A 22,690-nucleotide genomic window follows, 5' to 3' on the forward strand; every position below is an offset into this window, starting at 1 on the left:
AACTCATTTTTTATTTTATTTCCTTTATAAAAATAATAATGTATTTAAGCTTCTGCTTACGCCCAAAAATATTACTCACCCATAAATTTTAGTCTAAACAATATTTTTACTTTTGAACACAACAATACCGTCTGAATCATCTTTGCATTAAGCAAAGAAAGGTGACATAACACTACTTAGCTCAGCTTTCCGCCTAAACTTGTTTCTGCAGGCAATGAATTCCAGAAAATACATTGAAAAAAAAAAAGATATTCCAACTATAACCCAAGAATTTTTTTTAAAAATCTACATTTGAAATTTCTCAACTGTCTGTCAAAGAGAACTTACAGTCCCGGTATTAAGATATAATGCTCTGATTGGTATCGGACTTATATTTATTATATTATAAAATGAAGAGTATTTGTTTGTTGTAAATAACATTTAAAATTACTGTCGATAATCTTTCCAGGACTTAGCATATTAATCGTGACAGTAATGGAAGTTGATGCTGTCTAATCGACTTAGCTGCTCGTTCGGAGTGCTTTTAAATCTTTGATCCCAAGTCACTGATAATCTCACTTAGGGGAAACTAGGTCTTGTTTTATATATTTACAATTTATAAATAAATAAATTTTCAACAAATAAACTATATTTATAATTTAAAATTGAACGATACCTCTAAATCATTTAAAAGATTACCGGAGGTTAAAAGTAACGTTATACAAATTAACGTGCCCGCATAAATTAAAAAAACTAGACCTAGAAGAAAAGTTGGTAAAGTGTGTAATAGTATTATAATAAAAATAATAATAAAAATTTAAATGGAAGCGGAGAAACAATGCAAAGTGCGGAACATAATAATAAAGAAATGGAAGGAGAGCTCTAAAATAAGAAAGTGGTAACGGATTAGTTAGTCCAAGTGGGCAAGTCTTCTTCTGGCGGATGCTCTGTTCGGGATGCGGCTTCGTCTTGATTCCTGATGTAGATCCACGACTTAAATTCACCGGAGACACCTCGTCCTCTTGAGTATCTCGTCGGTCACTTGTTCACTAAAACTCTCTACTTGTTTCTCATCATCATCATCCGCTGGCTCGGTCTCTCTTCAAAAAGTATCCACCTCAGTCCCCCCTCGTGTCTCACCACCGCGTATTATTCATCTCTCATTGGTGGTGTCTCGTTCTCGCCCAATCCAACTGCAGAGCCCGGTCTCTCTCGTACAACCGGTTGCTGGTGGTAAGCTTGCTCTGGTGAGGCCCAACGGCGGCCATCTTGCATACCTGAGCCTCCGCATTGCTCGTTCCTCGAGGGCAAAAGGTAGAATATCTCGGCGAGACTCCGCGGGATAAGACGTACCAGGTATAAGAGAGGAATATAAAGCCCCCTTTTTACTTACCCAGTAAGCCCCCTCCACTGCCCGCACCTACCGGCACCATCTCACGGGCCTCTACCTATTCACTCGGCCTAGTGTGCCTGGATAAAGACGGAGAGAGGGAAGGCCCATCGGAGAAACAGAGACCGCTTTGCTAGACCTGAAGAATGTCGGGCCTTCTTGCTCCTTCTTATTCTTACACATACACTCACACACACACACAGATCCTGTGCTAGTGTTTGTAATCGCGGCTTAGTTGGGCCTCAGAACGGAGCCAACGCGTCAGTGTTCAGTCGTGCTGGGTCAGTCCGCGCTAATACGTGACTCTGTCGTCGCGATTTAACCAACGGGCACTCACAAAACTCGTGATTAGTGTGCCTTTTTTGGTTTTAATCAGACAAACTTGTTCGATATTTATAAATTATTATTTATTCCGCGCGGTTTAAAGTTTCATTTAGAGTTTTAACAGCAGTGATTTGTGACCAGTGAGTGTTGTGAGACAAATATTAAATAATATTGAATGTATATAAAGTGTTTGATAAATATAATCTTGGTTTCGCGAAATGACACACGGAAGTACCGCGAGTTTCCGTTGAGAAGTCGGCTGAGATCACTTTAAGATGTACCGTTTGCTCTGGTGTATCCTCGATCTTATGTGACGAGTGTCATCTTGGTATTGGGGTCTGTTCTCTTATACAAAATCGCTTAACGAGAAAACGCATCTCCTGATATATAATATATGATACTTTTATTTGGTATTTGTTTGTTTATAATACCGACTGGTGTGTTGTTAATAAGTGTGATTTCAGTGAAACGTGGCTCGAGATTCGAATCTCAGTCATGATCAAAAGCCGAGTTTATTTCCAATAACAAAAATACCACCGAGATCGAAGGATGCTCGAAATCGTAAATAAGTAACTATTAAAGTGCTTCAGGATGAAAGTTCGTTTGACGATGACGAAGAAGTGCGATAGGTAGTAAAAAGTGTTTAGGTTAGAGGACGTTGTTAAGAAGAGATGTGTAGACTGACAATCGTCGTCCTGGTCTTGGGACTAGTTTTCGCGGTCCGTGATAATGGAGTCCAGGGAGCGACGAGCAAGGTGCCGAGATTCGTGCCGAAACGGTCCCCGATGCTGCCCCAGGATACCAACCCTGGATTGGCGATGCAGAGCCGGGCTGTCGACACGAGGGTCCAGCTCAGCATCAACGAAGGTGAACCGGAGGGCACTTTGGTGGGAACGATACCTGTCCAGCAAAACTTCACCTACAGGTTCAACGAACCCCCGCAGGAGTTCACTCTAGACCCCGAATCGGGGCAAATCAGGACCAGCAAAGTTCTAGACCGCGAGTCCTTGCCCACCGACAAATTCGACTTGGTCGTCCTGTCGAGCCAGCCAACTCATCCCATTGAGGTGAGGATCCACGTGCTGGATGTTAATGACAACAATCCGGAGTTTCCAGAGTCGAGTATCGCAGTGTCCTTTTCGGAATCGGCATCGGCGGGGACCAAATTGCTTTTGGACGCAGCTACAGACAAGGACACTGCTGAGAATGGTGTTGCTGATGATTACTTCATCGTTGACGGAAATACTGATGGTAAATTCCGTCTTGATGTAACGGGGAATCCCTCGGGAGAGAGCTCGTATCTTCATTTAGAGACCACGGGGAAACTTGATAGAGAACAGGTAGAATTTTATTCACTTAATGTGTGTGCTCGCGACCGAGGTAAACCACCGCGACTTGGTTATCTTGTTGTCAACGTCACGGTTCTCGATGTCAATGACAACCCACCGATTTTCCAACAGAGTGACTACGTTGTAGCTTTAAATGAGAGTGTACCCGTGGGAACAACAGTGCTTACGGTAAAAGCCACGGACAAGGATACCGATGATAATTCTAAATTGACGTACTATCTTCCGGATAGTGAAGGACAATTTACAATTGACCCAGAAACTGGTACTATCAAAACAGCTGAGCCGCTGGAGTGTCCTCATCAGCAGAGCTGTTCAAACTCAAAGCCCGGAGGATCCTGTCCCAAGTCCTGTGTCATCACGGTTTTTGCACGCGATCACGGATCTCCAAGGCAAGATGGTCGTACTTATGTCACGGTCAATTTGCTGGATGCAAATGACCACGACCCGGAAATAAAATTCAGTTATTTCCCAGCCACGGTCGGGTTTGCTACTGTTGACGAAAATGCCGCTAAAGATTCTTTGGTAGCAGCTGTCGGGGTTGTTGATAATGACGAAGGTCTAAACGGTGATACTACCGTAGAAATAAAAGCTGGAAATGAATTGGGACACTTTAGATTGGACAGTAGTCATAGCTTTGATATTGTCCGGGTCAATGGACGACTCGATAGAGAAGAAATTCCTAAATACAATTTGACAATCGTCGCTACAGATAAAGGAACACCACCCAGATCTGCTACTGCGTATTTAGTGATTCATGTCAATGATGTAAATGACCACGATCCTGTTTTTCAGCAAAGTGAATACTCGGCTGTTTTATCAGAGCTTTCGCCGGTGGGAAGTTTTGTTGCTAGTATTTCTGCGACTGATGCTGACTCTGGGCTTAATGCTAGAATTTACTACGACTTTGACTCGGGGAATGAACAATCGTGGTTTGCGATCGACCAAGACACTGGATTAGTTACTACCGTTGCTAGATTGGATCGTGAAATCCAAGGCAGTGTTGAATTACGAGTGACTGCACGTGACGGAGGTCCTAATCCGAGATACGCTTCTACCCATTTGCGAGTAACTGTTCTCGATGAGAACGACGAAGCTCCCAGATTCACTCAAACAGTTGTTGATGTTACTCTTTCGGAAAATACTCCTCCTCACAGTCTAGTAGCGACATTGGCTGCCATTGACAACGACCAGGGAACCAATGGATCGATTGCTTATAGCTTGCACCCAAGTGTCTTGAGGGACTATCCAAAAACATTCGCCCTAGATACGCTGACAGGTCAGTTGACAACAAAAATTTCTCTTGACAGAGAAACAATTGCCGAGTATCGAGTTTTGGTGGTCGCTAAAGATCAAGGTACACCACCCCAATCGTCAACGGCCACCGTTTTGTTATCTCTAGATGATGTCAATGACAATGCTCCAGTTTTTTATCCCCGAAGGTACTTGATGCCTATTCCTGAAGACACTTCTCCAGGAACTTCAATTGGAAAAGTAAAAGCCATTGACATAGACGCTCGGGAAAACGCTAGAGTTAAATATTCCCTAGAGTCTGGCGGTGAAGGTCTCTTCAAAGTCGACGAAAGAACCGGGGAAATAATTCTCCAAGGATCGCTTCGGGTTGCTCAGAAGCATTTGTATGAGCTAACCATTTCTGCACGTGACACCGGTGACCGAGAAGCAACTGAGAATGCAATCGTCGAAGTTTTAAGACAAGAAGATTTGGAGCATCTGGATTTCGATACTTATAATGGGTATGAATTTAAAATCCCTGAAGATCATGGTGACTGTGTAGCTGATGCTCCAGGCACCTTCATCAGAGAGGTAGGTTCTGTTATAGTAACCCAATTCACAAGTTCCAAAGTCACTTATTCGATTGTATTCGGCGATCCAGACAGCAATTTCAAGATAGATCAGCACTCGGGGGTAATTACCACCGCGAAATGTCTAGACCGCGAAGAGGAGGCATACTACAGTCTCAAAATAGCTGCTCGCGCTGGTCGTGCTCGGGGAATAACTTCTGTAAATATAACTGTGCTGGATGTCAACGACAATCCGCCAAAATTTCCCAAGGGTGATAAATCTGACGAAGTTTACCTCAAAGAAAACGCAGCCGTGGGTCAAGAAGTTTACTTGGCTCGGGCTCGGGATCGTGATGTAGGAGCTAATGCCAGGATCACCTACACTCTGACACACAATCCCGGAGGCCAGTTCCGTGTTGCCGAAAACTCGGGGATAATTTACCTGGACAAGCCAATTAGATCTCCACCGGGAACGGTACTGAACGTCGAAGTAACGGCAGTTGACACTGGGGTCCAGCCTCTGGCCGCACAGCATCAAATTCGCGTGACAATAGAGGACGTTAATGATCATACCCCGGTATTTAAATTAACGAGTTATGAAACGTCTTTAGCGGAGTCAACGCCCGTTAATGAACGTTTCTTCGCATTAGACGCTTACGATGCAGATCTCGGGATAAACGGTCGTATTTTATACAGCATAACCGACGGTAATGACCAAGATCGATTTGGTATTTTTCCAGATGGGCAATTGTACGTAAAACACGTCCTAGATCGTGAGGAGCAGGATTATTATGCATTAGAAGTAACAGCCTGTGATCAAGGCAAGCCAATCCGGAGCTCTGTTGTGCCAGTTATTGTTCACATTATCGACGAAAACGATAACGCCCCTCAGTTCACCAATTCGTCATTCACATTCCACATCCGTGAAAACGAGCCACCTGAGACGTTTGTCGGGAAATTATTGGCGACTGATCGTGACGTCGGAAGGAATGCCGACCTAACATTTTCTCTCCCGGTGAGCCAGCAAGATTTTTTTGTCGATCCACGAAACGGATTTATAAAATCGTTACACGTCTATGACCGTGAGGAATTAGTCGCTAACACCGGAACCAATTATGTCAGTTTAGAAGCTACTGTTACAGACAATGGTAACAATCGTTTGAAAGACAAGGTTAAGGTTTCTATTTACGTAACAGATGTTAATGATAATAAGCCTCAGTTCCAGCGACTTCCATACAGGGTCCAGGTTAGCGAGGGTGCTGCTGTTGGTACACAATTGCTCCGTGTTTACACCACCGACGCCGACGAAGGGCTCAACGGAGACGTATTCTACTCGTTTGCTGACGGTAATCACCAAGGTAACTTCATGATAGACGAAGCTACTGGCCAAATTTCGCTGGCCCGCGAATTGGACCGCGAAACACTGGACAATTACGTTTTGACGGTGATTGCCAATGACGCAGGTCTGGAAGTTAGGTTGTCCTCGACCGCGAAAGTGACCATCGAGATTCTGGACGAGAATGACAACTCGCCCAAGTTCATCGACAACGAGTCTCAGATATCAGTGATCGAGACTACACCCATAAACGCTGAGCTCCTCAAGTTCAAAGCCACCGACGACGACCTCGACGCAAATAGCGAGTTGACCTTCGCGATTTCCGCGGGGAATCGCCGAGACACTTTCTATATCGATCCACTGACGGGGACCCTGTACCTGAAGAAGCCATTGGACTACGAAGAACACGAGAGCTACACACTGAACATAACTTGCAGTGATGGCGGTCATCCGCGAATGAGCAGCGTGACAACATTGCGTGTGGATGTTATTGATGCGAACGACAATCCTCCGGCGTTTCCGAACACCGCGATAGTGCGTCAGATACGGGAAGGAATCACCGTAAGGACTCCGGTCCACTCAGTCACCGCAGAAGATCGCGATTCGGGGGACAATGGCGTAGTGACTTACGCAATCTTGAGCCAAGACCCCGAAGACCAGCGACGGCATTTCGGAATAAATCCTCAGACCGGAGTGATACATACATTACTGCCGATCGATCGCGAGGAAGTCGATACTTTCAAGCTTGTCGTGGTCGCGACAGATCAGGCCTACCCTCCATCAGCTCGTTTGTCCGCCGAGAAACTGGTGATTGTAATCGTCGAGGATCTCAATGACAATGCTCCTATCTTCGTGAGCATGTCAGCGGTGGTACTCCCACCCAAGTCGGTGCTCAACGCCAATTTGGGCAAAGAGATCCCTGTGGCCCGACTCTTGGCCAGAGATCTCGACTCCAGCACCAATGGACTGGTCACCTACGAGCTGATGCGATCCGGACCGAACTACTCCGACATGTTTCGCCTCCATCGCAATTCCGGCCTCCTGACAATGCGGCTTCCCGGGTCTCTCAAGTCTTTGGAGAGGTCCTACAGGTACCAGATTGGCGTTCGCGCTACTGATGAAGCTGTCCAGGCGGAGAGGAGGTCCTCGGAGACCTATGTGACGCTGATTGTCCCTGGGGAAGACCAGGACCGACCCATTTGGGAGCACAATGGCCTAATTGAAGGCTCTGTTTACGAAAATGAACCCGCGGGTGCCAGTATCGTGAAAGTAAGTGCTCGTGCTCCTCGTACTACCAGATCTGGTGTTGATATAGAGTACTACGTGACGAACGTGACCGCCGGTCGTGGTGGTGCTCAGGTGGACAGATTGTTCGATATTGACATCAAGAGTGGCTTGCTCCAGACTTCCACCCCGCTTGACAGGGAAACTGGGGTCGATTGGTACGAGGTTGAAATCTATGCGGTTCTCATCGGGGCTGAGCATTCCAGTACTTCTTCTATCAAGGTAAGATTTATTATATATTAATTTAAGAAATAATTATTTTTTACGAAATGTAAATCTTCCGTTGGTGTTATTTATGTTTTATGTAGCAAGGATCATTGCAAAATATTCATTTAACAAAGAATGTAATTATTAGATGCTGAAGAAAATAGCACGGTAGGAATTAACTCTAATTACAATTGCTAATTCTAAAAGTATACTCTTAAGTTTGTGTAAAACAATTTTTCTCCAACGTATAATCGTAAAAATAAAATTTCGCGAGATAAATCAAACATACAAGTCTGAATATAAATTTTACAGCGTTTCCATAAATTTTCTTTGCGATGTTTTGTTAGGTTGTTTCTTTGGAGTATGTACAAAAATGATCTACATATTGGTTATGATTGATGGTATTTATATTGCCCGGTAAAAGGTCGGTTGGGCAATAACTAAAACTAAACTCGCGGGTGAAAGTTTGACGAACTCGCGTTGTTCCCGTATACAAACACATTAAACCAGCTCTTAAAGTTACTCTATTACTCAATGTAAATTGTATGCAAATTCAGTGTAATACATCTCGACGTCAATACATCATCTAGATAATGATGATGAGCATGATCTATGAAGATCCCGCGCTGCGATCAAGGTCTCGCTTTTAATTTATTATTATAATTATTTTTTTGAATAATCTCTCGTAATACGTGTTCTTCCCCCTGACACCTGGATCTGGGATTCATTTGCGGGCTTACAAATGTCTCTAACCCCTTTTAAAAATATTGTAGACGGTTCAATTCACAGCATAAACCACACTAAGCAATTATTCCTCGCGGCAATTATCATCCCTACCGCTTTAGTAATTATTATTGTTGTTGTTGTTTAAAAGCGACACGAATTCTCGTCATAACCTTAAGAGACGAATTTTTCGCTGGCTGGAGCAGTAAAAGTCTAAGAAAATAAAGCAAAAATAAATTTCACCAGGCGAAATCGATTAGACTCATGTGGTTCGCACCTCGAGGCGTGGTCGGCGTGATCACACAACCAACCAAATAAGAAAGTGAGAGCTACAGACTTACATGAGTCTTCTATGAGAAGGAGAAGGAAAACTGGAGAGTGAATTAGTTTTAGCGACAGAGTTTAAGGACTAGACCGTTTATTTTCCTTGTCTTGTCATGAGTCATCACAAAACACATATGTTCCAACTGCGTATTAATATTTTCCATCATCATCATTATTATTACAGAAATTTTGAAGCAAAAAATGAAAATGATCCACGGGAAATTAAAAATCAGTTGATAGATCTTTAATAAAGTAAAAAGCTCGGTAACTTTTGGCTGATCAGGGTTTTTATTACTATTTAATGGGGAGTTTGTACCAAGATTCGGAAGCCCGAGTAATAACTCTGATCGTTGAAAGAAACAAAAGGTAAATGTCACTTATTTGGTCATTTAGAGGGAGATAACGATGGATAAACGAGCGATGGATCGGCACGCGAGTGAATTTTTCGCGACGTCATTTACAGGATCGGTTATTTAATAAAATTATTACTGTAATGAAAGCTTTTTTGCGGATACCTCGGGTAATTTCTGGTCTGGTAAGGACAAAGGATCGAGGAGACCAAGAGCAAAAGGAAACGCAAAAGAACGAGCAAGATTAAGAAAGACAAAGAGGGATAAATGGACAAGACGAACCGCGTGCCAGTGCCAGGAAGTCAAAGGATAGGACCAGAGCGGCCTCTCTTTCTCCTTTTTATTTTCGAGAGGGCATCTCACCAGGCTCGGGCTCGGGCCACGAGAAAAACTTGATCTCGTAAGTTTATTTGGGCATCTCTCTCTTCATCACGGCTATAAGTACCAGCACAAGTATGAGGGCTTCGTATTTGATTCGATTTCTCAAGGATTCGATTGTGTTGGATTGAGTCCAGCAGTCCAGCAGTCCAGCAGGATGGGTCTTACTGCATCGTGGGTCCTCTGTATGTTTGTATCTGGCGACTCTGAGCTCCCTACTCGGTGGACCGCGAATATATCGGAGAATATCCAAAGCAACACAAGCTGAGAAGAGGACAAGTGGAGGAAGAGTTTGGAAGTTTTTGCAGAGCACAAGTTTGCAGGCTCTGCAGATCTTCTCGCCCGCGCATCGACAATTCTAAAGGCTGGTGCTCCTGTTGCTCCTACTTTGCCGTTTATTTCTTGTGTCTCTCGTGACTTGGTGTCGTTGACATTCACTTTGCCGTTTTATGCTCCGTTGTGCTCCCAGAGTCTCGTCTTCAGTTTTATACACTTTTTATTATATTTTATTTTATTCTATCGGATGATGATGAAAATAATTTGAATTTGGATAGACATTATTATTCACTATTAGTTTCTCTGAATTGAATGATCACATCTCGAGTGTACTTATAATGCCTTTGGATAAATATTAAAGAGATGAAAGACCACCGAACAAAAATCCTCACCTAAAATCTCACCTGCAAATCCGCTTATTGATAGTTTCTTCTCTGTATCCTCATCCTCTATCTCGTTAATTCAAACAAATATGATTATTCATCGGATAATATTTATAGTCGGAATTTATTTATAATAATAATAATAATAATAATAATAATAATAATAATAATAATAATAATAATAATAATAATAATATGGATAATATAATAAGCTTTGATTTAATTGTACGGAACACCGTCGTGGCTGGTCACTTGTAGGTTACGTTATTTTTTATCTTTATCTAATTTTTTTGATCGTAACTAAAATATAAGTTATTTGCATATTAGTAAGCCTCACTCTGTTACTCATCGATCACCCGCCAGAAATGATATTTTGATTATCAATTTGAGGTTTTTTTAACCGTGTGAAACACACTCGATAAATATTCCACAGATCTTTTTACTGAGATTATCTATTTAAAAGCATTAAGAATTATTTCTTTAGGAATTTAAACAGAAAATTATATATTCTTCTGAGATGAGTTATCGGCAATGACAGTCTTGTTTTTGTACTAACGGATCTACATTAATGACAATTTTTTATAATCAAATGTATGTAATCAAAAATTGACAAATATTAATATCGTTGAATAATACATTTATTTTAGGTGTTTTTTTAAGTGCAACTATTTTTAATATCCATTTTTAACCATCAGATACTTATTAGTATTTCAAGAATATACAAAAAATATTCAAATTAAAAATTAGTAAATTACAAAAAAAAAACTTTTTTTAAGATAATAAAAATTCATTTCAAATTAAAAAAAAAATTATTTTTGAGTAAAACGTGATTTAAAAATTTTTAACTTTAAAAATATGTCGAAAAAAAAATTAATTGGAAAAATCTATATTGTTTGGATAAATTTAAAATTGGATTGAATTCTTGATCAAAGCATGTATAATAAATAACAATGATTATAATTATTATTATTATCATGTGATGTTTTTGTCTGAAACGGGGAATGAGAAAGAATTTACCCCCTCGGCGGGGCTGACAGTGCACCAAGAAATTTCGAGTTGATCAAAAATTTTTCTCCGAGAATAATTTTCTTTGACTGGACAACCCGGAGTCGGTAAGAACAAAAGAATACAGAGAAATGAGAGAAATGAGAGAGAATATAAGTATTTGGTATGGAAGGTGGAATAAGATGGTAGCTTAAAGTGAAGCTAAGAAGACGTTGCTTAAGATTGGACAGCATAACAAGGAGTTTGTGTATTTCTCATCATGGGTCACCGAGATCGCATGACGGATCTGAGCAGAGGGTGACTCGTAGGCAAAAAATATTTTTAGTTAGAGAATAAGAGAGCAAGACCGGACACGACCGAGATAGAGACCACCGAGCATACCGACTGAGACGAACGATTAAATAATAAAAAGACTACCTTAAGACAGAGAAGTTAAATGTATTGCTGTATATATATATATATAGATATATATGGCTGCAATGCCATCGGTGGTTCGGTATGCCCTAACGACGTATGAGCGATGCACCGCGGGATGAGACGGCATTTTTCGAAGGGAGAACACCAAATATCTCCTCCACTTGTCTCTTTTTCTCATTTCTCATCTCTCATCTCTCATCTCCGACAGCCGTTCCATTGCCTCTCTTCCCCTCTCCCGGCCCGCCAATACTTTATTATTTTACTTTACTAATGCAAGTATTGCCAAGAAGTTGACTCGACTTGTCGACTTGCTCAGACTTGGTCACAAGTGTCCTCCAATAAATGACCAAAGATTATATATTTCATCCGACTTTTACGCTTTGCTTCTTCTCAATCCCAATTTCTCATTTTTTCTCCCCTTCTTTGGACACGTCAAATATTCACTTTGTTGTTTTTTCCAAAATTATTTTTATTCAAATTATTTTTATGAGTCAGAGTCTTGAGAGTTACTCTTAAAAATTTCCTATCTGAAGATTTCCCAACAAATCAAAAAAGGGACTTGCCTGTCAACTGTCTGATGAGATAGGACTTTTTAACAGAAAACAGATAAGTTTCTTACGAAAATTGATGACCAAGAATTTCGAGTTGACATGTCCATTTTTTCTGACGGACTTGAGTTTTCAAAAAAAATTCATTTGGAAAACCCAAAATTCCGGTAATAAAAAATTCTTCTTCACCTAGATCACGAATCTTATAAAAATTCTCCGAATCAACGATTGATTTTAAATGGTCAGTTAAATCCGGCGTAAAAGGGGCCGCCGTAGTCACGAAGGTCGGCTTATAGTTCGAAGTTTGACAATCACCCGCTAGTTCTTACCTCGAACTATATCAAATTTTTGATATGACATCATAATTTTTAAAAAAGTAAAGCCTTTAATTTTTTATTTTTTGGTGTAGACTGCAGATAGTGCAGCAAAAAAAGCCGAGTCGATAAAAGCAGGTCCTTTTTTAGGAGTTTGAGTTGGAGAAAATAGACGAAATAGCCGGGGCCCATTATAGAGGCATGTCCTCTGGGACCCCCGCTGTTTCTGGCGCGGAATGCCTTCGCTATTATAAATATCACGAGTCTCAAGTATCCGAGTGTCTTTCTCTGGCATTCGCCAGCTTTTAAGGCTCATATATATATGTATATACAGATATAAATATAAATAAATATAATTCCAAGGCGTGGGACTTGGATAAATTCAAAGTTGAGGAACGGAAACGTTAAAAATAACGCGGGAATTGTCTTAGGGGTTTTAAATCCGAGGAACATATGCCGTCTAATTAAATTTTATTTTATTGGAATAATTTATGTGTTGGATCCGTAAACTGAGAGGAGATTATAATAAATGAACCTCCATTATAACAATAATTATGATAATAATAATAACAAGTATGAATATTATACACAATAAATTTTTTAAGAGGATAAACTTGCTTTGTTGCGGAAATAGAAAAGAAGTGCGGTTTCGGGTATAAAATGCTGAGAATTACGGATTACGCCCGTCTAGATCAAAACTATCTCTATCTATATATCTATTATACATATTCAGTTTGAATATATCAAGGGGAATAGAAATGGAAGTGAAAAAGGATCGGTAAGAATAATCAGGCATCGGGCATCCAAACGGTACACCAATAGCTACAACAGAAATTCCATTCGTTTTGTGTAAGGCTCTGCTCATTTCAATGGATAGGACGTGCGTATATGTCAAGCCGATCAGCTCCGGAGTACCTTCTTATATTCTACGTCTATCCCTGCTGGGCTTGGTCCTTTCTTTCCTGCCTATCTCCTTTTACCTTCTTCTTTTCTTGGGTTATGTTATTCATTTATATATCCGAGTCCACTCGAGTTGATCGATTCATTCTTCCCCAGTATTTTTCTTCTCTATTATAGTCTTCACATAAACACCACTTTTCTGGGTACAGTGATGATTCATTCCAAATCAGTGGTTTGTTATTTCAACTTTGATTTTTTTATCAAAGTCCTGAGAAAGACATTGATTGAAGAATTCTCTGTTAACAAATTATTTATTAGCAATTTGATAAACGATTTGTTTAATAATTTATACTGGCTAAACGGCAAGAGGTATGATAAAATTGACAAGGACCTGTTTTTATAGAAAATTTAATTATCTATTGAAACTGTCTCTTATTATTTTTTTTTATCTTCAATATTTCGTGAGCAAATTTAAAAATTAACTTTATATAAAGAAAATTGTCAAACGTTTGATAATTTGAGTGTCAAGAAAGACTGACAGAAATTTATGGCTCGAAAAAATTAAATAGAGGCTTTTTATTGGCTACCGATTTCTGGTGACTACTTAACAAGCCATAAATTACGGAATTAGAAAATATTTACGCGACCTTGGCCCTGACAAAGCTCCTTGGAATGGTAAATACCCTTATTACGATGGCTGCAAAAAATTACCTAGTGAAGGTACAGGTAAATAAAAGTAGGATCAAAAATTCAAAAGGAATTAGGTGACGAACCATCGGGAGTTCTTGTTCAGCCTCGATGTAAATGGTTACCTGCTCAAATAACTAAACTAAACCTTTGGAACTTTTAAAAGGACCGCTACACCACAAAACCTTACCGAGACCTCGGAATGCGCTTCTTCATTTCCCCGCTTCACTCACTCTTTACCTTTGATACCAAGACGCAATACATTCCCGTTCAGAGTTTTTCGAGAAAAAATATCACAGAGATAATAGAATATTTTTATTTGTAATAAAAAATTGCACGTAATCTAATTATTATTGTGTAATTTAATAACTTTTTTTTCATTAAAAATTAATATAACTTTTATAATAATAATTAAATAAAAAATTAAGCTGATTACTTCATAGAATAATAAATTTTTTTCTCCGTGATATTTTTGACTAAATATTTAAGTTAAATTTGTTCGGTTATAAAAATAATTATTTTTATTAATCGGAATGAAGAAGGGGAAGAATCTTTTGATAGAGGACAATTAGAATGATGGATGGATAGGCGAATTGGATGTATTGCGTCGTCGCCTCATTATTTTCGCATTGATCAACTCAACGTTATTAATGACGTTTGCGCACAAAGCTTTATATTATTTATATTTATATTTATATTTATGTGGCTGTGGTTGTATACAACTGAAAATAAAATAAATAAAAAAAAATGAGACGAGCTGAGATTGAGTGAATGAAGGAGATGGAGAGATAAATGGAGTGAGAGGTGTGTGTACTCTGCGTAGGCTGGTGTTCGCCGAAAAATATAATGTGTATAAAGAGCTGGTTGTATGATACCCAGTACCCAGGCCAGTGAGCCAGAGGATGGACCAACATTTCAGGGGGACAGGGGCCAGATCAAGAGACCGAGTAAGCGCATTAAATTGGATAATTAAAAAGCACAGACAACCAAGTATAATTAATCGACAGATTTTTAATGAATATTGCATTACCGAGATTCCCTTCCTACACGATTCCCTTCCGAGACACCGATAACTAAATAACCAACAAAAATCTTTAGTATCTTTACTTAATAGTGAGCAGAGGGCTTCCCCCAAAATTTTTTCGTTATTTTTTTTTCTAACTTTGTACATTAACAAAAGAATTTTTTTACATTTGAACAGCTTTAGTAGTCTTTCCTAAATATATCATATTTGAATTCAAGATTCTGGCTAAAATATTAAATGTATGAAAAAATGATAAAAAATACTTTTAATAGAAAATTGAATTTCCTACATAGAATAATAGGAAATTGAATTTTCTACATAGAAAAAAAGGTTCACTTGAGCGAAGAAAATATTTTTCTTCCTGATTATTTTCTTGAGCGAAAAAAAAAATCTTTTTTGACACAAGAAATTTCGCTTATTCCAACAAAATTAATTCTCTTGCTTTAAGAAATACGTATTTTGATCCAAGAAAATTTATTTAAGTCAAGAAAATCTTATTTTGAGAAAATTCAGCCTCTTGCTCCAAAAAATTTAGTTCTTGATAGAAGTAAATTTTCTTGTCTTGAGAAAATTTCTCTCTTGCTCCAAAAAATTTAATATCTCGATAGAAGTAAATTTTCATTAATATTTTTATTGATTAACATGTCAAATGGGAAGATCACATAATATTGAATCATTTTTTTTTTTTCATTCAATATGTATAATTGCACGTTAAAATAATATAAAATGGGTATCAAATATTCAAGAGAAAAATTTTCTCAAGGTGAGAAAATTTTTTTCTCAGCTGAAGTAGGTAGCGCTGCTTCCCTAAAGTATTTAAAAATCTTGATCAAATATAAAAATTTATTGTATCAAGTATTTATGATAATTTGAATTAGGAAAAAATTACTTCCACCAAGAATAGAATTTTAAGAAAAATTTTTACTTCGGCCAACACAACTTCGGTCTTCCTTCAGGCACTCAAAAATTTTCTTGAGCCAAGAATTTTGTTCTCCAGTCAAGAAATTTTTCTTTCTGTGTACAAAAAAGGTCCTTATCAATTTTATCATACCTCTTGCCGTTTAGTCAAAATATCGATTTAAAGATTTCTTCTTGAGAAATTAGCAAGTTTATATACTTATTAGGCCGAAATTTGAATTAAAAATTCTAATTTTCTTTCTAATAAAAAAAAATAAAAATTAATTGAATTAGAGATAAGTATATATTTATTTAACGATTGCAACAGAGTATCTAATTTATTATTTTATAAATAGCAATAATAGTCGCTTAGAATCTCGGTCGCGTGGGCTCTTAGACTGATTGTGGTATTTATTGGGCATTATCTTTGCACTAATACTTACATGCATAGATCGATGTCGGTGCATGACCGCGTTTACGCTACAGAGAACCTCTCCCACCCTCTCGCCGCAGCACGCCTACCTTTAAAAACATTGTAGATATACAAATAAATAAAAATAAATATCTAAATAGTTGGCGATACTTTTGGAATCCCAGCAACCACCAACCGCGTCATCGGAGTATCAACTGGTTTTATTGCCGATCCAGCATGTAAATTCCAGAATCGTGTCCGGATTCCTGGGGTGATGAATTTTAAAACAAAAAAATATAAATAAATAATAATAATAAATATAAAAGGGGACTTTTAATCGAAAAATTATTGCACGGACATTTTAATATATAAATTCAGTACATAAATATCACCCGTATTTGATAATTAATAAATAATAATAATAATGGGCATTACAGAGATAGAGACGGAGATATATTTATTTATTTATTTATTTATTAGCATATTATTCGCATGAAAAATTGATAAAGTTAATAAAAATGTCCAACACTCGCCTGGATACTTTTGTTGAAAAAAAAATAAAAAAAATATGTAGTTATATTTTATATAACGAGCAATAAAATAAATATCCGAGTTATTATTATTTCGGTCTTCATCTATAAGTAATCTACTCATAATCGGCTGACCTTCGCATACTGCCCATTCTCGCATCGGTCCCGAGGTTTTTACTCGATCCTCGATCCTGTATTATATATCCACCCATACATTCATACCTTTATACATTTATACACATGTGAGTACATTTATGTCGTCGGCACTGGATAGAGTGGAAGAAAGTAGAGGGTGGCTGCCCGGTTTTTATCTCACCAGAAGAGCTCAAGCCCAAGCTCGCTAATGACCCTCCGATACGCTCCCACCGTTGGGCCCCGGACCCAGTCATTCCGTATCCAATCCTGCCCAGAAACTCCAGGGTCCCTTTATTTACCATCCCCGCCAGGTTTATCGCGACTGAAATACGACAAAATCTTTTTTTTCAAAGGATACATTTCTCGATTCAACCAACGTCCTTTTCCGTGAAATTGCTTCGCTTGTATTGAAGTTATTTCTATTTTAAGTATATATGACGCAAAATTATATTAAAAAATTATTCGAGCTAAAATTTTGAACTTATTCATCTTTAATAATTAATATATCGGTAATTATTGGAGATAGAAAAAAATTGTTCAAACAAAAGTTGTAGAGAAAAGTCTCGTCTCCTATATGAAATTCATCCGGTTTCTTAATTTTTATTAATTTTCAAGTTATGAATTTTCAAAGATTGCTCAGAAGTTGAAAATTTGAACATTATTAATAATTACTTTATTATTAATCTTTGGAAATTAATATCTTGGTAATTATTAGAGCTAGCAAAAAATTATTGGAATAAAAGTTGTAGAAAAAAGTTTTCTTTTTTACAGAAAATTTACCCAGTGCCTTAATTTTAATTAGTTTCCAACTTATTAGAATTTTAAAAGATAAAAAACCAAAAATTCATAAATTTCTTAAAACATTTCGTCTAATTCAACAAAACTATTTCTTGCCAAGACAACGATCTCTCGTTTTAGATTTCCTTTTTATTGATATCCGTACAGATGATGTCTCCGGGGAGCCTTGACATGGCCCGAAATCAAAGTAAAAAAAGGTAAAAGCCAAATCTCCCGGCATTGTCATTGATTTATTTCAAAAATTCACTTTTTCACACGGTATCAAAAAATTCACTCATTTATTATTATCATCATTATTAACCTGTATATGTACCAACATAAAAGTTATTCATTGATTCTGTGAATTGAGTGTGGTCCGATGAATCATGGATGAGGTTTTATTTAATACATCGCTATCGCATAAATAATAATCAATACTTTTGTTAAATTATACAAAAGTATTTTTACGTTCGCTGGCGCGACGGGTGGGGAGCAAAAAGCTCCGAAAATAATTAATTTTTTAATTTTAATATCAATAGTTTAAGTTTGAGAGAGTGGAGGGTAATATGAACTCTCGGTACTTTTTTCAATACTCTCGGTGTTGCTGTTCGGTAGTAGAGAGCTTATATATTATATTAAGGCTTGGCGTATCCGTATATCTTTATAAGATTATACCAGCCAGCATTATACATAACAATGGAGTACATATGTCCCCTGTAAGAAAAGTTACCAGCATATGTGTATATCTATATATGTAGATATAATAGTATTATATCTGGTTTATTTACTCCACTCGGGCACCTTTTTTAAATGCAATTACCCGTGGTGAAGACTAACAGCGAGGAGTTGTGACGCCGAACAGCCGAGCAGAGTTTTATTTGCAAAATAAGTCTACACTAGACTTACACAAGTTAACTAGGAACTCACCCACGCGGGTGCAGTAATCCAGTCACACGACTTTCCCGCCCTCTATTCATTCCAAACTCTCCGCATACACTCTGTACGTACATACTCATACAACATACACCGGTTTTATTGAGTTTATACTTATTCTGTACTTTCTCAAATACCGACGTTAGTCTTGTTAATAATTTGACAATTCTTATGGAAAAATATATGACAGCATTTATCTAAAAAAATTAAAATTATTAATATTTGTTGTTTGTATTATAAAATAAATAAATTAATAAATTTTAATTTCTATTTGAAGTATAGAAATTTAACATTGTAGGTTTTTCAGAAAATTTTGTCGTTTAATATAAATAACGTTTTTGTAAAGAGAGAAGAAATGTAAATATTGTCATTCTTGTTTTGTGACATTTAAAGTTGAATATAATAGGTGATGCAAATTTTGAAAGGTAGATATTACCAAACATATTGTTGGTTTTTTTGAATATATATACAAATTTATGTTTGGTGATACACTTTAGTCGGAAAATTTGAGCTTCTTATGGCTCACAATTGGTTTATTTATTTTTTCAGTGAAGGAATTTATGTAAAAAATATATGAAAATTTTATTATAAATCAATGAATAATAATAATTCACACCATGAAAGAAAACCTCATAGTTGACTTACTTTAGCATTAATAATAAATTTTCTCATCACTTTTACAAGTAATTTCATTAAAAAGACAATTCTCTTGATCCTCCATAACTGTTTTTTACACAATAGTCCGTAACGACACAAACAACCAAGCCGTTTCTTATCACAAAATCAAAACTCAAGCAAAAAGTTACTCTTAGCTGTTTTAATATAATAAATTCTAACAGTACCCAACTGTAAATAGTTTAGATGTTATTTCTTCGTAAAAATTAAAAACTTTCGGCAAAAAATTGATCGGATCAAAAATATGAATATATCTTACTAAAAAATGTATTTGAAAAAGGTCTTTACTTTAATAACTTTTTTGCACGCGAACACGCGTGTCTAGACGTTAAATAAAATCCTATCAGCGAATTGACCCTCTTCTTTTGTAATAATGACAGCCTTTCTGGATTATCATTTAGAACCTTGCGGTCTTTAAAAAGAATAAATAATTTTATTATACCACACTCTTTATGTTATATTATATTAAAAATTATTATACGTATTTATAATACATACCAAAATCAAGGACTTCCTTTCACCGTGACACTCCGCTATTTGGCTCCCAAGATATTACTCAGGGCAGATGGACTCATCCTCAAGCTATCTGAAAAATTAATAAAATTTATAAATAAAAAATTATAAAAGACAACACTTGACCAAATCTGGGTGCAATTTAACGACTCACGTACCAGGAGATCTAAGTGGATGTTGTTTTTAGAGATTCGAGGGCTATCTTCAGGTGAATCGGCATAAATTAAACATTACAAGAGAATTATTGTGCCGGATTAAATTTATTTAGGTCTCTTACATAAACACTTATCTCAAACAAATAAAACCTCTAATCCTTTTCCTCCCATTTATATTTATATATTTAATTCTTCTCTTAATTTGGTTCACACGCGTCACTTCCAGCCAAAGAAATAAAAACATTAGTTTGTGATTGCGCCAACAATGGCGTTACTGGGTCGTTCCATCAGTTGGAACATAATAGATATACGAAGAAATGAAATTAACAAAAATGAAGATTTATCATCGGGTGTATTGTTATTATTAAACACGAGTGTCACTAAATGCTTGAAAGGCCGCTCTTTTTTATTTATTTAGATTTTTATAAGAGTTTTTATGTGTGTGTGTGTGTGTGTGTGTATATATTTATGTACGGATAAGGATGGGTGTATATAAATAAATGAAAGAGGTTAGGTTTCATAATAAAAAGAGTAGAGTGCAGAGTGCGGACAATGGGCTGAAATTTTCAGAGCTGGTGCTTCTTTCTTATATATATTCTTCCTCGTATTTTTTATTCCCGGGATCTTTTTTTCCTCATTGGTTACTTTTTGTGGGTCTGCTCGTTTGGGCCCATACAGCCCACGCGTCTTCTGGTAGTCAGCGATATCATCTCGGCAAACATAACGATCTCGCGGGGATTTCTTCAGCGATAATCGTCGCACTTTACTCTTAAATAAATAAATAAATAAACATATTATTTATTTTATTAGTCCCGCTATTTACAGCCAGTCTTCAGTTCAATTTTGCTGACATTTTTCTTAATTACCCGGATGAAAATTTTGGAAATTGCAAGAGTCCCGGATACACTTTGGACTTTCTCGCAAGATTTTGGAGCGAATCTGAAGAACACTTGTAAGAGATTAAGGGCGTGGGGCCCCTCGGCTTCACCGCAGTATATGTTGGAAAATATATATGTGTATATATATTACCGAGGCTCAACATCGTCGGACTGGAGCTTATCGGACGTACATCCTCAGTTGTAGATTAGCATAATGTCTGGCGCGATGCGTAGGTACTCTTCTTCTCTTCTTTTTCACTCGAGGTATTCTCCTTTCTTGATTCCCTGGTGTAGCCAACGATTCCTCAAGAGTAGAGACGGTTACCATGTTCCTTTTCATCTCGGCACCATCTTATACCCCGAGCGAGCCTTTAAAACACTCCGGCTGTATCTGTGACAATGATATTTTCTGGATTTTAGATATTTTCGACAAATTTACGCTCCTTTTTTTTCGAAACTGATAAAATATCTTTTTAAATTATTATCTTGAAGATTAAAATCTTTAATTTCAAAATTCTGACTAAAGGCTTAGAGCTGCACTAAAACTTGTAAAAACTTTTTTGTAGGAAATTTGATTGTCTAAAAAAAAAGGTTTCTTATAATTTTTTTTTGTATTTTCAATATTTTAGCCAAAATTTGCACAATAAACATTTCGAATTTACACGGAAAAAAGTAAACTGTAAAATTCACTCGGATTCCAGTTAATTTTTATAGTTTCAAACAGTACAGCGGACATCGGGGTGGCACAAATGTAAATATTACAAAACTTAATGTAGAAAGTATACCAGCCACAATTTATAATTTATTATTAAAAATGTGATTAGTAGCTATCACTATAGTAAATAACGACTCTCTCATCTTAAAAAATTACAGTTTCAAACAGTAAAAATTGCCGTTTCAATATATAGTCTATACTATGAAGAGAAGGGGAAGGTCTCACACTCGGAAAATTTACCATTTGAAACAATAAAAATTCTACTTTTGAAATATATATTTTACCAGTCCAAGCAAATTAATAATTATAGTTTGATTTTTAGCGTTGCGTTTCAAATTTATCATTTGTACTTTGTAAATATTGACGTTGCTTATATAGAAAATTTAGTAACTGCAGTTTATATTTTTTACATTTCATGCGATCTTTTTTTAGGTATGAAATGATAAATATCAAAGTCAAAATTCTTAATTATTATACTTTAACATTTTCGACCTTCACATAGCGAATATTATTGTTTTAAATAGTATTTTCTTCCATGAAAATAATAAATTGTAGTTTTTAAATGATAGATATTATAAAGTGATTGTTAAAATCACGATTTTACTGTTTGAAATGATAATTTTTTCCAGTTGATCATTACCTATTATAAATCAACTATTATTTATTACAGTTTCCTTTTTTCTGTATATACACTGTAAATCCAAGTGTTTTAAAAGTGACTACAAATGGGCATTTAACATAGGAAATTTAAAACACGTATACGGATAAGTCCCATAACTTCATTTTTAGACTTTAAATTAAAATTTTGGGCAAAGTACAAAAGATAGAGTAAAATTGATAAGCACATTTTTTGTAGAAAATTAAATTCTCTATAAAAAGTTTTTCTATAATTTTTTCATATCTTTCGTATTTACTAAAAAATTTTGAATTGAAAGTTTAATATTCAAAATTTGGATAAATAAACTATTGATAATAATTTAATAGTATTAAATATTCATTGTATTGTTGTTCATATCCATAATTAATAAATAAAATAACAATTCACAGTTTGATGGAAATCTTTATTCGATGTT

At 36.7% G+C, this 22,690-nt stretch overlaps 1 protein-coding gene and 1 long non-coding RNA gene across 3 annotated transcripts in view; one reads left to right on the forward strand and one right to left on the reverse strand.

The window, feature by feature from the left end:
- The first annotated feature begins 1,644 nt into the window (after positions 1-1,644).
- The window catches only part of LOC123268206 (cadherin-related tumor suppressor), a 65,969-nt gene continuing 44,923 nt past the window's right edge, over positions 1,645-22,690 (forward strand). Inside the window, exon 1 of one of the 2 annotated variants that reach the window (XM_044733130.1) lies at positions 1,645-7,683. In XM_044733130.1, the coding sequence (XP_044589065.1) occupies positions 2,365-7,683 (5,319 nt within the window). In that variant the 5' untranslated portion in view covers positions 1,645-2,364. The remainder of the gene's footprint in view (positions 7,684-22,690) is intronic. The other variant, XM_044733131.1, reaches the window with a different exon arrangement.
- LOC123268211 lies at positions 19,303-21,378 on the reverse strand. Its single transcript, XR_006510196.1, has 3 exons — positions 20,028-21,378; positions 19,855-19,942; positions 19,303-19,768 (listed from the first exon to the last, which is right to left on the reverse strand). It is a non-coding gene; the product is annotated as an uncharacterized LOC123268211 (long non-coding RNA).

Source organism: Cotesia glomerata, linkage group LG6, assembly GCF_020080835.1.
Source record: "Cotesia glomerata isolate CgM1 linkage group LG6, MPM_Cglom_v2.3, whole genome shotgun sequence".
NCBI lineage: Eukaryota > Metazoa > Arthropoda > Insecta > Hymenoptera > Braconidae > Cotesia > Cotesia glomerata.